This window comes from Erpetoichthys calabaricus, chromosome 2 (genome assembly GCF_900747795.2).
Source record: "Erpetoichthys calabaricus chromosome 2, fErpCal1.3, whole genome shotgun sequence".
In the NCBI taxonomy this organism is placed as follows: domain Eukaryota; kingdom Metazoa; phylum Chordata; class Cladistia; order Polypteriformes; family Polypteridae; genus Erpetoichthys; species Erpetoichthys calabaricus.
In genome coordinates this window covers 60,280,639-60,297,678 of record NC_041395.2, presented here as the reverse complement: position 1 = coordinate 60,297,678, position 17,040 = coordinate 60,280,639, and the positions used below count along the sequence as shown (strand labels likewise).

At 40.2% G+C, this 17,040-nt stretch overlaps 1 protein-coding gene across 3 annotated transcripts in view; it reads right to left on the bottom strand.

The window, feature by feature from the left end:
* The window catches only part of lrp4 (low density lipoprotein receptor-related protein 4), a 409,312-nt gene that overhangs the window by 35,579 nt on the left and 356,693 nt on the right, over positions 1-17,040 (bottom strand). For all 3 annotated transcript variants that reach the window (XM_028793832.2, XM_028793833.2, XM_051923808.1), the window contains exons 25-33: positions 14,301-14,472; positions 14,054-14,216; positions 13,671-13,896; positions 8,837-9,140; positions 8,514-8,732; positions 7,940-8,074; positions 3,911-4,019; positions 3,632-3,776; positions 2,513-2,626 (exon numbers count right to left, since the gene is read on the bottom strand). In XM_028793832.2, coding sequence (XP_028649665.2) covers positions 2,513-2,626; positions 3,632-3,776; positions 3,911-4,019; positions 7,940-8,074; positions 8,514-8,732; positions 8,837-9,140; positions 13,671-13,896; positions 14,054-14,216; positions 14,301-14,472 — 1,587 coding nt within the window. The remainder of the gene's footprint in view (positions 1-2,512; positions 2,627-3,631; positions 3,777-3,910; positions 4,020-7,939; positions 8,075-8,513; positions 8,733-8,836; positions 9,141-13,670; positions 13,897-14,053; positions 14,217-14,300; positions 14,473-17,040) is intronic.

Sequence of the window (17,040 nt, the reverse complement as noted above, 5' to 3'; positions counted from 1 at the left end):
CAACCGGGCCATGTGTGGAGGAGTTGTCCCCGGAGGACAGGGGAACGGTGGGATTGCAGATACACCGTTCCCCCAAGGTTCGCTGGGGGATCTAGACAGCAGAACCACGGCCCGGATCTCGCGTCCTCCTGGAGGAGGACGTCCCTCGCGGGAATCAACGCTCCGCCCCACTGGTCGTCGCTAAGGGGGAGGGACTGTGACAGACGACCGGCTACGGACTCCGGTCGCCACCCCCAGGCCGCTAGGAGGAGCCCTCCGGACAGCATATTCGTGCCCCGAGTTCCAGCAGGGCCTCATGGACTTTGTAGTGTCATTACACAGCCCTGCTGGATACCTTGGGGGCCGCCAGGAGTCGCTGTAGGGGGGCTAGTGGGCTCTTGTGTGCCCTATAACCCGGGAGTGCATCCCAGTCACGTGACTGGAAGAAGCGATGTGCTCCCGGGATGAAGAAAAGGACTTTGCCCTGACCCGGAAGGAAAACGGACTTGTGGGTTTGGCTTGGAGCCACTTCCGGGTCAGGGGATATAAAAGGACTCTGGGTAAGCCCAGACACTGAGCTGAGCGGGGAGGTAGGGTGGCGACGTGTCTGGGAGAGGAGGAGTATTGTATTGAGAAACAGTTTATTTGTGTATGAGTAGTGTGGTGAGGAGAGTGCTTGGTGCACTGTATTATAATAAAAAGAGTTATTATACTTTCACCTGGTCCGAAGAGTGGTACCTGAGGGTTCGAGAGGTGGACAACACGCTTAACTGCTACACTGTCTTTCTAGACTTTAAATTCATTTTTCACTGAATCCAACATAAAACAGACATTTTCAGTTCAGAAGAGTTATCATTTCATCCTTGTTATTATGGATTTTGTTGTAATGGAAACAGTAAAAATTATACATGAACATCATGCATTTGTTTCTCATCAGCTTGAATTTGACTTCTCAACAAGGTTTTGTTTCATTTTTACTTTTTTAATTTTTTTCACTCATCAATGTCAGTAATTCTAACACTTTAAATTCTGGATGTACACTCAGAAATATTTAGTATATTTAACACTATATGTACCAAAATGTTAAATGTAACTTACTCTATGGGTCTTTTTGAGCAGTGGAACTAAACAAAAGGAAGTGCAAACGCATGAAGAGGCTCATGAAGCTGAGAGGGATGTTCAGGACTATCAGATTTGCAGACTTAGGCCGGAGTTATACTTCATGCGATGCGACGCATGCTGCAGCGGACGCTCCTGCTACGCAAGCGTTGAAGTGTTTATACTTGCGTGCGTACTTTACGTAAATCTGGAGGAATCTGCCAGGTGGCAGTGTGAGATATTATCATGGTGAGAACAGGTTCGGCTTCTCTGTGTTGTGAATTGCCTAGAACACCCATTAAATTCCGATGACACCTTACCGCAATATCTCTGAAAAAGATGTTTATTGATTAAATCCAGGGATGTGTCCATTCCAGCAAGCATTGGGCACGAGTGAGAAACAATCCCTGGACGATGCCTCGGCTCATCGCAAGGTGAATAAAAGCACACACATACACACTAGCGTCATTTTAGCGGCACCAAATCCCCAAATCTGCATATCTTTGGAAGGAAACCGGAGCACACAGAGGAAACCCAGCAGGAAAACATGTAAACTCCAGGCAGGGAATATCAGCGACGTGACTCCCTGCAAGACAGAAGCGCTAACGCTCCACCACTGTGTCACCCCATGTGTGTAATTATTAACAGTATTCATTATTTAAACGAAATTACCGATTTATCTGTAAAATGTAATCTACATACTTTAATGCTTTTCATCATGAAAGTGATATCAAGTATAAATCTAAGGATTCTAAATGTGCAGAGAGTTGGAATATCATACATTTAATGTGCTCTTTGTGGCGATCAATTGCTGGTGATTCGCTGCTGTCAGGAGCAGAGGAAGCCCTAGAAAAAAAGAAGCACAGAAGACGGTATGTGAGACTTTTAAAATGTATCGTGTCATTACGATCGGGAATATGCGACACTTGAATATAAAAGCACCACAAATACGTCTGTATGTCAGCATTTTGCTTCACCACATCGAACCATTTATCAAATATTGAAGCGCGCACACCGATCTTGTAGGATCCGCAAAGCGGCTTTCTGTCACATGTAGATAGTAACCAGAGACTTTGTCGTCACATTTCAACTTTTAGCACACTGCGCCCCCTGACTTTTTGCTGGTATTGCAACTCGCTCACGCATCGCATTAATTTCTGAGGACCTGCTCTGAGGACGCATCAAATGAACGCTCAGAACACGTGGCGGCCATGATGCGGGAGTGTACGCGTTCTGAGCGTGAAGTATAAATGAGCCCTAAGTCTGTGTGAAGAGTGGCATGTCATTTGCAACCCAGGGGTTGTGTGTTTGTTCTTTCTTTTGACACATGTGTAGCGTTCAGATCAAAGTGTTAGACCGTTCCTGCTGCTTACTCTGTAAGGGTTTCCATAGGTAGAGATGCACTACTTTGGCTCAAAAGGACAATGACACTTACACTTGGAGCATGGTTTTCCGTCACTTTCATCTGGACAAGCACAAACAAAATCTGTAGCTCTTGCAAAGCACAGGTGAGTACAGCCGCCATTGTTAAATCCACAGGGATTGGTGCCTGGAAGACATTATATCAGAAAAGTAAAGCCGTGACACTTGCATTATCCCATTTAGCTTGGAACAATGTAAGTACAATTTTAAAAAATGTTCTCAATATTTTTTCATTTATCGACCAACATTTAACCTATATTGGTTACAATTGTTAAAAAAAGTTTTAAGAAGGTATCCTGGTCTTGTAGGTCAAGCTGGTTAAAAGCATCTGAAATACTAAAGTATATATAATAATAATAAGAAAAACATTATAATACCATTTACTGCATTGTGTCATTACATGCAATATTCATCCATCCATCCATCCATCCATTTTCCAACCCGCTGAATCCGAACACAGGGGTCTGCTGGAGCCAATCCCAGCCAACACAGGGCAGGGAACCAATCCTGGGCAGGGTGCCAACCCACCACAGGACACACACAAACACACCCACACACCAAGCACACACTAGGGCCAATTTAGAATCGCCAATCCACCTAACCTGCATGTCTTTGGACTGTGGGAGGAAACCGGAGCGCCCGGAGGAAACCCACACAGACACAGGGAGAACATGCAAACTCCACGCAGGGAGGACCCGGGAAGTGAACCCGGGTCTCCTAACTGCGAGGCAGCAGCACTACCACTGCGCCACCATGCCGCCCTACCTGCAATATTCAAAAGTTCACAAATACAATAAAAAATGTAACAGTAGAAGAAGTGAAATCAGCATTAACAGAGCAGTTTGAACAAATATGGCATCAAGAAGGGAGACAAGTGCACTCAGAAAATTAGGAATGAAGAAACCGAAAAAAGTGGCATTGTGCAACTACATTAGTGAGCTGATCCTGGAAGAGAAGAGCTTGAAAACAAGAATGAAGATGTTCAACTTTAGCCATGATTCAAATGTTGGAAAACTAAACATAGAAATCACAAACTAGACAGATGAATACTTGACTCGATAAGTAGTGAGCTAAACAAAATATTTATAAGGCCGCTACGTAGGGGTGTAATATTAATTCATCTCAGTCATACCAGTCTGCCTTTGAGGTGAAACCACAATGATATCCATTAGGCCTTCAACGTTGGCAAGGATGGTCTCTTTGCTCCTCCCAGTATATTTGTCCACCCTTTGAATGGATTTCGTTTGCCAGTCTGTCCAATAAATCCACCGGTCTTGCTACAATGAATAAAATGAAATTTAAGTTTTGTCTTTAAAGGGAGGCAACATACATAATAGTCTGGAAAATGGACTGAATACTCATAGAGGGAAGAAAGGGAGAGCAAGTGATTTCTGCATGAGAACCTTCCTACCTGTGTCAGGGCAAACGGGTGAGACACTGGACTGACCAGGATTTGACGTAGTTTCCCACTCAGGTCTGAGCTCTCAATGCGATCTAGATGTGCATCCACCCAGTAGATCCTGACATTAAAGCAATACAGGCTGTTAACAAAGAAAATCTTCTAGCAAGATTTTTATTTTGAAATAAACAACAAGAAGGACCATCATAGCTAGTATTCTAGGCATTTTAAACATATGTTTCACTGCTATCCAGATTATGAGATGGGCAAGTCATTATTTTTAGGCCTGGGGCTTTCTCTATTATAAAAAAAAAGATTAGTTTCTTTATGAAATTTTAATAGCTGGCTAATCTTTACATTACCTCTTCAAGTTGGTCAACTGTAAAGAAGTAAACTTAGTCCCCTGGGCAAATCTACCATTAGGGCATTCTGTGTGTGTGCCCAGGGCTCACCAGTCACCCCCTCATAGATGAAACGAGTTAGTCTCCAAGCACCAAAACGAGCAAGGGGAATCCAACTGATGAAAAGATCTGAGTATCTGCTCACCACAAGCAAGAGTGGGAAATACAGCGCTGCATTGAACGACTGGGTGTCTGTGCGCTGCATTGTTAAAAATCTGTGAAGGAGCTCAGTCACCCAGGGGCCTGTGGGAGTCTTCCAGAGTCTAAAGCAGAAGACACACGCGTTATGTAGGCTAACTCTCCTTACAGGACACCAGAATGCAGAAATTTAGGCAAAAACTAATGATCCTTCTCTTTATAAAGTTTGTAATGCAAATGTTTTTGAAAAGTGGTTTGAGCAAAGCAGTAACAATGTGAGATAACAAAGAAGCAGTGTAGTCAGTTTATCCTTATATTGCAACCTTCTTGGAAGACAGGCTCAAAACTCTACATAGATTTACAAGTAATTTCATCCATCCATTGTCTCCCGCTTATCCGAGGTCGGGTCGCGGGGGCAGCAGCTTGAGCAGAGATGCCCAGACTTCCCTCTCCCCGGCCACTTCTTCTAGCTCTTCCGGGGGAATCCCAAGGCGTTCCCAGGCCAGCCGAGTGACATAGTCCCTCCAGCGTGTCCTGGGTCTTCCCTGGGGCCTCCTCCCGGTTAGACGTGCCCGGAACACCTCACCAGGGAGGCGTCCAGGAGGCATCCTGATCAGATGTCCGAGCCACCTCATCTGACTCCTCTCGATGCGGAGGAGCAGCGGCTCTACTCTGAGCCCCTCCCGGATGACTGAGCTTCTCACCCTGTCTTTAAGGGAAAGCCCAGACACAAGTAATTACAAGTAATTTGAAACTGTAAAAGAAAAAGTATGTGTAATTTACACATATAAGCAAAAATCAAATGCATGTACTGTAACAGAGCAATTGTAAGACTTCTATACTGTATTTTCACCTCAAGTCTACTTTCAAGTGTAATTTTGCTCACTGATGGTGCAACAGTTTGCACTGCTTCCTTGCCACTCCAGAGTTCTGCCGCACAATTCTGCCCAGGCAATGTTTGTGTGGAGATCACCGCATCTCTCCATGATCATATAGGGCTTATGTCCAGGTATACCTGTTTTTCATCCTGCATCCCAACGATGCGTGTGTTGGATTAAGTGATGCCTTTCAATTTGTCTAAATTTAAGAATGTGCTTAAGTGTGACCAGTGATGGACCTGCATTCCTTCCTGGGTTGTGCCCTGTCTTACATCCAATGCTGCCATGCCAGACTCTGGCTGCCTCCACTGTGGACTGGATTAAGCAGGTTAGATGATAGATGGATGGCTTTGCTTGCTCCTCACGTACATCCAGAAATTATAGTAAACTTTAAAGTGTTTTTTGCCTTTGACATGAGGTAATTTTAATGATCTCATCCAGCATTTCTATTTTTGCCATCCTAAAATTGCCATAAACTATCCTGAGGTCTTAAATATTCCAAGTCCTACATCTATACCTTGTGAAAGCAGTCTTCACGAGCCCGCGAGCATTTGAAATTCACTAAAACCAAACACAACAGTGCATAAAGTCTGCTTCTCTTCTACATACAAAAATCATGCCTTTTTTGCCAAAACATTATCAAACGTTACTTCTGGGAAAGGAAGTGTTCATAGTAAACAGGAAAGACACATTCCCATAATTTTGTGATATGATGAAGAGTCCTGTCTTTAATTAGAAAGCACAGAATTATGGGAATGCATTTTCATGTTTACTATGAGTACTGCCTTTCGCAGAAGTAATTGTTAAGAACATTTTAGCACAAAATGCATGCTTTGTGCACATTTTGAGCATACAAGTGGATAATGAATATGTGGATTATTGAGCACTAGTCAATTTGAGAATTTTTTTTCCCATGGATGTTTGTCACACCATTTGGTTGGATAGATAGATAGATAGATAGATAGATAGATAGATAGATAGATAGATAGATAGATAGATAGATAGATAGATAGATAGATAGATAGATAGATAGATAGATAGATAGATAGATCGATCTTCATTTGTCTCCAGGGGGAAATTTGGCTTTTTGGCTTGAAAAAAAACAAAATTTACATTTTTTCTTCAGCATCACTACAAACTACAAGTAACATATACAAATATATCATTTTTGGGTGCAGTATTCCTTAAACACTTTTTGTCTAGCATTGTGTATTTTGACCTTTTCGCCTGTATTAGATTGTACTTTTTGCTTGTTACATCTCCTGTGTTTGACCTCTTGTCTCCTCCTTGTTTGGATACTGTTTTGGATTTGCACAATTTACAACACTTATTTTACACTTTGTCGTGCCTGTTTTGTTGACAGCTTGCCCTGATCTATAATTTAATTTTGGTGCATGCGGTTAGCTGCACTTTGCAGAGTTCTGTGTCCTACAGTGTTCCTCCAGCCTGCTTTTGCCTGCTGAGGAGCTGGCACCAGGGAGCTGTGCTACATACACTCCCACCTATGTGCAGCGATCTGTTGAAAACGTTACAAGGACAACTGAAAACACGTGATTTCAGTATTCAGTTTTAACTCATTCACAATACATCTGATTTTACTTGAACTGAGAAGACGTTATTCAAGGTTATTTGTGCAACATTAGATGGCTAGACAGTTCAATATAAGAGACTCATTTTGATGTGGCTTCCTTCCACACTGCTTCCACTCCTTTTGTTATTATTGTTCATTTGACTCTTTAAGAGAACTGCTATGCCACATGACACCACAGGGGATGTCCCATGGCTAAGGTCTCCCAGCTAGCAATGCTGATTTGACATTTTGTAAGGTAGACCTTATGGGTGACTTTCAACCATTTTCTCTGGCTGCAGAGAACATCGGTTGTTGTGTGTTTCCACTGATAACTTGTGATTAAGAGTTTTTATAATTGTGAGTATGTGTTGAATTTTTAATAATGTTGTGTCATGGTGTGCTCTCTCCTCTGAGTAAAAGTTACAAGGGCTGGTAGCCTTTATCATGAATTTGTCTTTAGCTAAATTGGCTACCTGTGTGCCACTTCAATCTGTATCCAGCCAGATGAACTTACTTTTAGCTGTATTTACATGTACAGAACAGTTACAGAAAAGGTAAGTGGTTGACTAGTTTTAACTTTGCATCATTAGTACTAGAGTCACCCAGGGCAGAAATCAAGGCCGTATTAAGACCCCCACAGGCCCCTGGTGACTTTGGTGTATAGAAGCATCTTAACAGAGAGTTAATCATATTTAAAGCAATGCAGCTTGCAGACACCTCATTGTTCAATGCAGCGCAGTAATTCCTACTATTAATGGTGTGCAGGTACTTGATCGTTTCATCAAGTGGTTCATCTCTCATGGTGATTTCAGCCTGCAGACAATTGATAATTTCATGAAACAATTACAATGGCATCTTTGAGGTTGAGAGGAACTTCTTTTTTGAGTCTGGCAGAACCTATGGTCTTAATAAATTGCTTCATTAAGTATGTGTCTTTAAAATATCTGCAAGTGGATACTGAACATCATTCTACACATCTCAAATACATTTTAAACAGATACACTACAATGTTAGGGTTTAGCCAAAGAAAGAGCATAAAAAAGGTCACTCTCACCTTCTGGTGTCATAATCCAGAGTCAGTCCATTTGGCCACCCAAGATCAGTGTTGATCAGAACTTTGCGGTCTGAACCATCTAGATGAGCTCTCTCTATTTTAGCAATATGTCCCCAGTCTGTCCAGAAGAGAAACCTAAAATTGATAGCACTACATTAATATGTAGCTGAAAAGCTGCAGATATTTAATAAAGTATTCATTCATACAAGATGTTCTCTTGCATTGCTTCTTTACAGCTTTACTTTGGAAATTAAAGCTTACGTCCTTACACTTTGTGCCCCCAGTTCACACATTATATATGGGAAACCCGTTTAATAAGAGGGCTGTGTAAATAGTAACCCCTTGATGCCTGAAACTTACATTTTGTTTTGGAAGTAATTTCTAATTAGAGAAGAACCCTCCTTAACACTATCGCTTTCAGGAACTATTTTACTGTACATACATGACTATTGTATGTTAAAATGAACTTTACAGCTTTTATTACAGTAGCTGTTCCCTACAGCCCAAGCTGAGATATTTGATTGACTAACTTGCTCCTTTATGTACCAGAGGCCTATATTGGTCTATTTCTTACCCCTTTCTTGGAAAGACAGCAATAGCTCTAGGTTCATCCAGGCTGTTGTTAATGAGGACTTTACGGCATGAGCCATCGAGTCGTGCCACTTCAATGGTGTTTCTGCCAGTGTCTGTCCAGTATAAGTTTCTTGCCACCCAGTCTACTGCCAGTCCATCTGTTGTTTTAAGGCCTTGGCCAATCACCGTCTCCATGTTGCTCCCATTCAAATTGGCACGCCTACAGGAAGCAACCAAGGCTTGGCATCTTCATTTAGTTTAGACACACATTATAAACCAGCTAAAGATGAAACATTAATGCTTGAACAAAGAAGGCTGTTTTACCTGATGACATCAAGATGTACATCTGTGTAATAGACCTTCCCATCGACACTGTCATAATCCAGAGATATAACATTGTTAAGCTCGGGCACTGGGACATAAACATCAGTATAGTCATTTGTGTCCAGAGATATCCTGCGAATGCTGCCTCGACTGGAGAAAAGAAGATATGTCTCTGGAGAATCGTCACAGGTCTTCCCGTCACTCTTCAGCTGGATTCCCGTAGGGCAGGCACATGATATCCCATTGGGGTTGGGTAGGCACAAGTGACTACATCCCCCATTTTTCACACCGCATTTATTAAAACCTGGAAAAACAAAACAGTCTGTCTGTTATAATGTGATGCTTCAAGTGTAGCCGTTGACTTTATTACTGCTGGTGAATCTTTGAAGGAAGATCATGGCTGTGACAAGGTCAGCAGGAGATTTAATTTATGAACTATAAGGCTATGTTTTACACTCTGTCATATCTCAAACCACTTATAATTTTTTGTAGGACAGAACTAACTTTTTTCCTGCTGACTGAGCTGCCAAAATATATGGAGACCAACCTTTGAATTTTTGAAGGCCCTTCTACAGTACCTATATGTTTTTCTGTTTAAACTTTCACTGCCACATGAGTAAATTTTTGTCACAAGTTGGGACATTTATTTCAGCTTAATAATAAATGTAAGTAACTGGAGCTGCAACAAAGAATTGGGATGTCTCTGTAAAAGGAAAACTAGATGGATGTTATCAGAAAAAACAGCATTTGAGGAAGCGTCGTATTTACTACATCACCAAATAGGGTAATTCTACAACTGAGGGAAAAACAGAAGAGTTGTGGCTAAAAGTACATTTGAAAGCCTGCAGATCTTGTTGAAATTCCTAACAATGCTCCTGTTGCGTGTCCACATGCCATTTTGCAATGAGGCAGAAGTAATAAGCAAGAAACACGATGACTGGCTGCACTCTTTGTGATGGTAATTAAGCACTGCCAAATATATCTATTACTTCAAATATAAAAGGCTCTAAAAAAAGAAGAGAAAGCTGTAGTTGGTGTTATTGACTATTTACAAGTATTTGGAGCAACTCTGAATGAAAATTTACACTGGCTAGTACAGCTGCCTCAATGATCCAACATCTGGAGTTTAAATCCTGCAGCTGGTCACTGCCCATATGCAGCCTGCAGACTTTCCCCATGTTTGCATAGGTCTTCCTCCCATATCCCAAAAGATGTGCGGGTTAGGTCAGTGACACATTACACAACTAGTCTGTTGTTGGGCCTTGTCACCTTTAGGATGTCAGGTTACACAGCTAGGAATTGCAGGTGATGACAGATAACATAACGTCTTCATAACTTCTCAGCAGTTTCAGTTTCCAAAATAACATGATCTTGCTGCATTTTGACAGACCATTAGAAGTTTAGGGGCCTTCAGATCTTGACTTGATGTTATTTTAGACAATCTAGGTGAATAGGATGGATGACCTTGTTGGGCTGAATGTCCTGTTCATGTCACAATCTTGTAATATTCTAATTAATATGCTGCCTGACAACAATGGTGGCTTTATGAATGTTTTTCAGATATGGTGAGTTCAGCTATGGTCTCCACCAGTCTTCTTCTATTTTGTCATGGTACAACAAACATTAGACATTGGACAGACATGCCTTTCTTCTATTTTGTGATCCAAAACACCCATTTTATTGCTTTCTATGCCGCTGCACACATGCATAAGCCTGCTCCAATGATTTTAGACAAAATCAAACCCAAGTCATTTTCGATGTCAAACTACGTGACCAACTAGAAGCCAGGAGAGTGCACCACAACTTTCTGCAACTCACTAAATTATGCAAATGAAGGCTATGACTGAAAATCACTGGAGAAGTTGTGTAATGCGAAGGGGGCTTTAGGTTAACTGGCAATTCCAAACTGTGTGAGTGTGAGTTTGGTTATGTAGGTGAAACGGCGCTATGATGGAATGGAACCTGGTCCAGGGCTGGTTCAAGACTTGTTGTAGTCGCTTCTAGGGTGTGTTGCCACAAGTCTATGTTTGATTACGTAAGTCTGAAAAAGTTATTTTCAGACCACATGAATTCTCAGATAAAACCAACTGAGCAATGCATTTAAGTAGGCTACACTGTTTGAAGCTGGAAGGCAAATGAGGAGAATGTCTGGCTGTCAGTGATAAGGTATGGTGAGATATTTAGGGGAAGAGTGACAGAGCAAAGTTGGAGAAATGGAGAGAAAGGGTTGTGAAAAAGTCATCTCATCTGAATAGACATGGAAAATGTCTGAAGTAGGCTGCACAAATGCAGCTTACTCATTTATGTGAAACAACTCCAATGAATTAACCTCTTGGCATTTGCACACTGAGCCACAAGTCTTGTCTGAAAATAATGATTCATTCATTTTCTTATTTCAGCATGAGTCGCAGTGGCTCTAAACGAATTCTAAATGCAGGCAATGCTGGACTTAGCATCACTTAATCAGCAGGTCCAGTTGGAATTGCAGACATGTGAAGAACATGCAGGTACCACACTGACAGAGACCAGGCTAGAATTTAAATCCAGGGTTCCGATGTTGTGAGACAACAGCATTAACCACTGCGAAACAAAGATTGTAATAACTGCACATTTAGGTTATGTGTGAACTTTATTAGGAGAAAAACTTCCACTCTTGAACAAGAGACAATTTGGTACCGAAGTAGCCAAAAGCCACTACGAGTGACTGAGAAAATCAACCTGGAAACTTCTACAACCAACACTTGACTATATGCAGATATATTTGAATACTGCAGAAGTGCTTGGGGTTTATTTTTGTTTCACATTGCAGCAAACTTCATGAGTATGTTCTGGAAACTAAAATATAGTACAATCAGAACATCAGAATTAACAGGACAGGAGTGGTCCTTCATGATGCCAGATTCAGTGAATTCTTTGAATCGTGGCCATTTAACTGCCACACACCAAGTGCTCAGCAGGACAAAAGTATTTTATTTTACAGTCTTTTGATTTTGGCCAACAATGAAATCCCTTTGTAAAGGACCCTTAAGCTGCCAAGCCTGAAACTGCAACCTTTACTGACAGAATGCCAACTGGCAGATTCATTGAGCATACAAAACTGGTTAAAATGATTATGTGAATGCATGAATGCAGTTGTATAATCATAATGTTAGAGAAAATAAAAGGATAAAAATACTAGTTTATAAAACAGGGGAAATGTATCACCATGGCATCCTCCAGATAATCTTAACCTCACCCACACCTAAGAACATTCAAAGATACAATAAGTAAATAGAAAAGCAAACCTTTACTGGTTTGTATAACAGAATGGCCTAACCATGTGGATTTAGATCAAGAAAAGGGTGCAGTCTCATGAATCAATGTTGCACATCACCACTACTTCTGAATGTCAAGAAACTCAAGTCACCCTAACATGTCTGCTCCACATTGACTTGTTCTGACTTTTATGTGCAATAATGCACACACAAAAAATATATATAAAGTTTTAAAAAAGACTATTTTGTTTCCTTAAGTGATTCTCTCTTAGATCATATGATTTAGAAAAGATACAAGGGCATGCATTCTAACACCGACTAACTGAATGCATTCAAGTAAGACATCAAAAGGTGTCTGGCTAGACCTCACGGGCTCTCAGGGTCCCTTTATTTCTGAGGATAGCAACTGGTATGCAGAAGAGGAAAAAACAATTCTAAATATGAAATGGTAATATGCAGAAGACGTACAGAGCAAGTCTTGAAATTGAAATTGTTCAATTTTAAAACAATTACAAGTAATACTGATCTTGAATTTTCATTTCTCTTCTGTTAAAAATGTGAGCTATCCATCAATCCATCCATTTTCAAACCTCAATTTAACATCTTGGGGTTGTGAACCCCATCTGTCCTTCTTCAGGCATAAGACCACATAGGACAGTGAAAGAAATAAACACGTTTCTTAACAAAATTAACTTTTAAATAGGTCAAGTAATCTGTTCTGAACAATTACTACGGAAATTAAATATTTCTCCTACAAAGCATTTCACACATAGTACAAGACATTGCCTCTTAAAAATTGCATGGAGTTTTTTTTTGTTAATGAATAACTTTATATTTAATGTTTTTCCTAAGCTCTTTATTGTAAAAGTTATTAACAGCAGCAGCTCTATATAGAACTTCCGTAAAAGTTTAATTTCCTTTTGGTGACAAATAAAATGTAATCTATTCTAGTAGATAATCTAATGTATCTGTTATTGACAATTCTTCCAAAACCTCACGTTCTTGACCCTGGCCTGCTGTTTTCCCATCAAGCCCCCTTTGTGGTTCTTTTTCAAAAAGATCACAAATACAAACTTGTACCTAAAAGAGCACACCCCTGTTTATATACAACTTGTATCTACATGGAGGTTTCAGAGCCCTACATCTGCTCATTCATTTACTGATCAAGAGTCCTGTCTTCAATTTAAAAGCTCACTACACTTCACTTGTATTAAAGTCTTTTTTAGACCTTTTTTAAATAATTTTAAAAATGTATTTATTTTACTGTGTTGTGCATGTTTAAGCCTAGGACTGGATGACTTGACATGTGGATTATGCAACATGAGTAACGTGAAATGTTGGTCTCTGTAGATGCTCATTCTTTCAGGAAGTTAGTTATCTCTATTGTCCATGAAAACAGGAGGTTAAAAATTCTTCTTGACCATATAAGCCACCTGGGGTAAGTAAAACATACACAATATCATTTTTGGATGGAGTTTTCCTTTAAAATTGTGCAGCCACTGGTCAAACTTGCATGTAAGCTTCTAATTTTTGTTTGACTTGAAAAGTTTTGATTGTGGATGGACCAAAACGTAACTCACCTAAGGGTCTGTCTCTGTCCACAGCTTGTATATCCATAAGGCTGGGCAGGTTACCTCGAATAGTAATGGTGCCACTGCCTGTGTTCTTGTCTGCCCGCTGTATACTGCGTGTCTGCCAGTCTGTCCAGTAAATATGTGGCCCAAGCAGTGTCAGTCCATATGGGTGCTGCACTGGAGAGACCAAAGTTCTACGGTTGGCACCATTCAGGTCTGCGGCTTCGATGCGCTGTAGAGGTTAAAAGCAAAAATGGAAGGAAAAACATTTAAATGCTGTTTCTAAAAGTATAAATATGTTCTTAAATGTATTTTCAAGGGAAAAATAGGTTTACTGTACTTTTCTGGCAACAAGTACCACAATGAATACAACAAAGTTGTTCACTTACCTCAGTGTGAGCATCAGCCCAAAGCAGCTGAGATCCTGCCTTGTCGATGGCAAGTCCATTGGGCCAGCCCAAGTTCTGACTGATGAGGACTATTCGCTCAGAACCATCCATTCCTGAACGTTCAAGTTTTGCATGTTCCCCCCAGTCTGTCCAGTACATGTACCTAAACAGGGATAAAAATACTGTGAATTAAAGGCATAATTCCATTGTGGTACTTGACATTTAGAAGGGAAGAAAGATTCTCTACCCCATTTCATGGTACAGGGCAATAGCTCTTGGACTGTCCAGATTTTGCCAAATAAGAACTTTTCGCATTGAGCCATCCAAATTAGCAACTTCAATCCGATTGGTCCCTGTGTCTGTCCAATAAATTTTACGGCCAACAGCATCCACTGCAAGGCCGTCTGTTGTCAGTAAACCTTGAATAAGACAAAAAAATATACTTACTATTATTCCAGTAAGTGCATTAACATTCATTCATTCATTCATATATCCATTTTCAAACCCTACTTAATCCAAGGTTTAAAGTCATGGAAGGAAATGGAGTCTATCGTGAATTAACATGCTGGTTGTACTTCTATAAAGAAAAAAGATCCTTTTGCATTCTTCAAGTCTGAATAGCAGGGGAATAAAAATATTCTTCAATAATACTTTGGCAAAGCTTTCTGACATCAATGAAGTGCGGTCCTGAGAGATTAATCCTTTTCGTTTTGTCCCAGAAGTGTTTTCCTCAAGTCCTTAGGCACATTTAAAAGACATTAAGACTTACTGTAAAACAAAGCAGACTCTGACAACTTTCTTTTTCATAGCATTTTTTTAATAAAATGTATATTCTTGCAGTAAAACTTGAATTTTACACAAACTACTCCCAAATGATACACAACTTCTTTGCGGAAATTAAGGTATATTGAGAAAGTAATTTATTATCCTTTGTATTATGAACTACAAATAAGCTTAATTTTTAGAAAGACTGAGTCTGAGTCGATTTTCAAAACACATGCCATTAGCACTAACACCCAATCATCTCCACAGTCATTCCAAGAATTCCTCACTGCAGCATGAACTGGAGCTGGATATTTGGGGGTGTGGCTGGATGTTGATGACACACAGTAACAGGCTCAGGTATTCTCATGACTGTTGCTGGACTCACATGTTAATCTGTCACAAATGTTGTTCAGGTGTTTTCTCTCACTATCTTGAGCATCATGGTCCAAGAAAGCCCAAGAAAGATTGGAAGGCCATTCCTTTGAATGTGAAACTTTAAGTAATCAAGTATAGGTAAACACTTTTGTTATATAGTATTTACTGAAGGTAAACGTCTTCTTAGGGTCTGTTTTGATAACTGGTGGTATTACTAAACTAATCATGTCAATGTTCATGCATTTTGGTGTTCCTTAAGCAAACATTGAGTCCGTGTTTAGGACAAGGGAACACTTACAATGTTTTCCATTCAAATTAATGGTAATTACATGTTCATTCAATGACAATTCACGTTACAAAGGTGTTTTTTTTTAACACTTTAGCTTTGTAAAGAAGGGCAAGCCTGTATATATTTTCTTAGATCCTGTTCTGGGGCATGTCAAAATACAGATTTTCAAGGTGGTAAAAAGACAAAGGTATGTTTTGAACTGCACTCGAGTCTGAATGTTAAGCAACACCTCTACAGATAGCCGACACTGCAAACAATCAGCTTTGTATGCACAAAGAAATAAATAAACCAGTTGTTAAATTAGTCTCAAATGGACACAGTTGTGTTCAGTTCAGTTTCACACAACCCTTTAAATGTTTCCATATGATGCTGGATTACAGTTAACACTTCTTGAAGCTATTTATATTGTTATTAAAATTCACATTGATAAAAAGGAACACTTTAAAAGTAAAATTAATTATTTGCCAACAGACATCTTAAGCAGAATTGTAAAAATAAATACCGTAAGCTGTTTGTTTAAATATTCAGACCACCCCTGTGCTCTAGTAGCTCTAAACTTTCACATGTGAAAGAAATTGGCCTAATGAGGAGGCAAGTGCCCTAATAAGAGCCTTAACGTTGGCCTCCCGGCAGAAAGTAGGACCAGCATTGCACTTTGAGCTGAATATCATTCAAACACAGACCTAACATATTACACAACAATCGAAGATATCATTTGTCACACCTTTTTCCAGAAATAATTGTCCCAAAATGGCATTTTGATTTTGCTGTATTATGGATTGATTTGGTAAGTATTGTGGTATATCTATCTATCTATCTATCTATCTATCTATCTATCTATCTATCTATCTATCTATCTATCTATCTATCTATCTATCTATCTATCTATCTATCTATCTATCTATCTATCTATCTATCTATCTATCTATCTATCTATTGTCTCAGATGGCCAGGGTCCCCGCCCAGCCAGGATGCCAGCTGGATGGAAGGATGGGGGAAAGATCAAGTTCAGGGCATTATCTCCCCTATCTTGCTGGGGCACCATGGATTCCTGCAAGGCACGCTGGGAGTTGGAGTTCGCTATAGCCTTCTTGGGTTCCATGGGTGTCGTCAAGGGGAGCTGCAGATGCCAGACAAGGAGGAGCAGAGGCGAAACAGAGAAAGACAGAGAGAGAGAGACGGAAAGAAATAGAAAGCCAAGAGGAAGGCAAAGAAAGTATTGTGGTAATTTGTACTGTATTGTACTACGCTGCTGGGGGGAACAATTAGGAAATGTTTCCCCTTGGAAATAAACAAGTGCTGTGCTTGAAACTCATGCCTGGTGTCTGTCTGTGGGTGGCTGCTGCGCCCCCTGCAGGCCACACTATCTATATATATTTATATACTATGAATAAGATGGAAACACTTTAGTTGTGCTATGTCAAGAATTGTATACCAAAAAGCCAAAGTCTCAGTTACAAATCATACTGTATATTGTATGTGTGTAATAAGAGCACAGTGTGCATCAGCAGATTGTATAGAAGATACACAGTATGGCATGCAATAGTTACAGTATAAG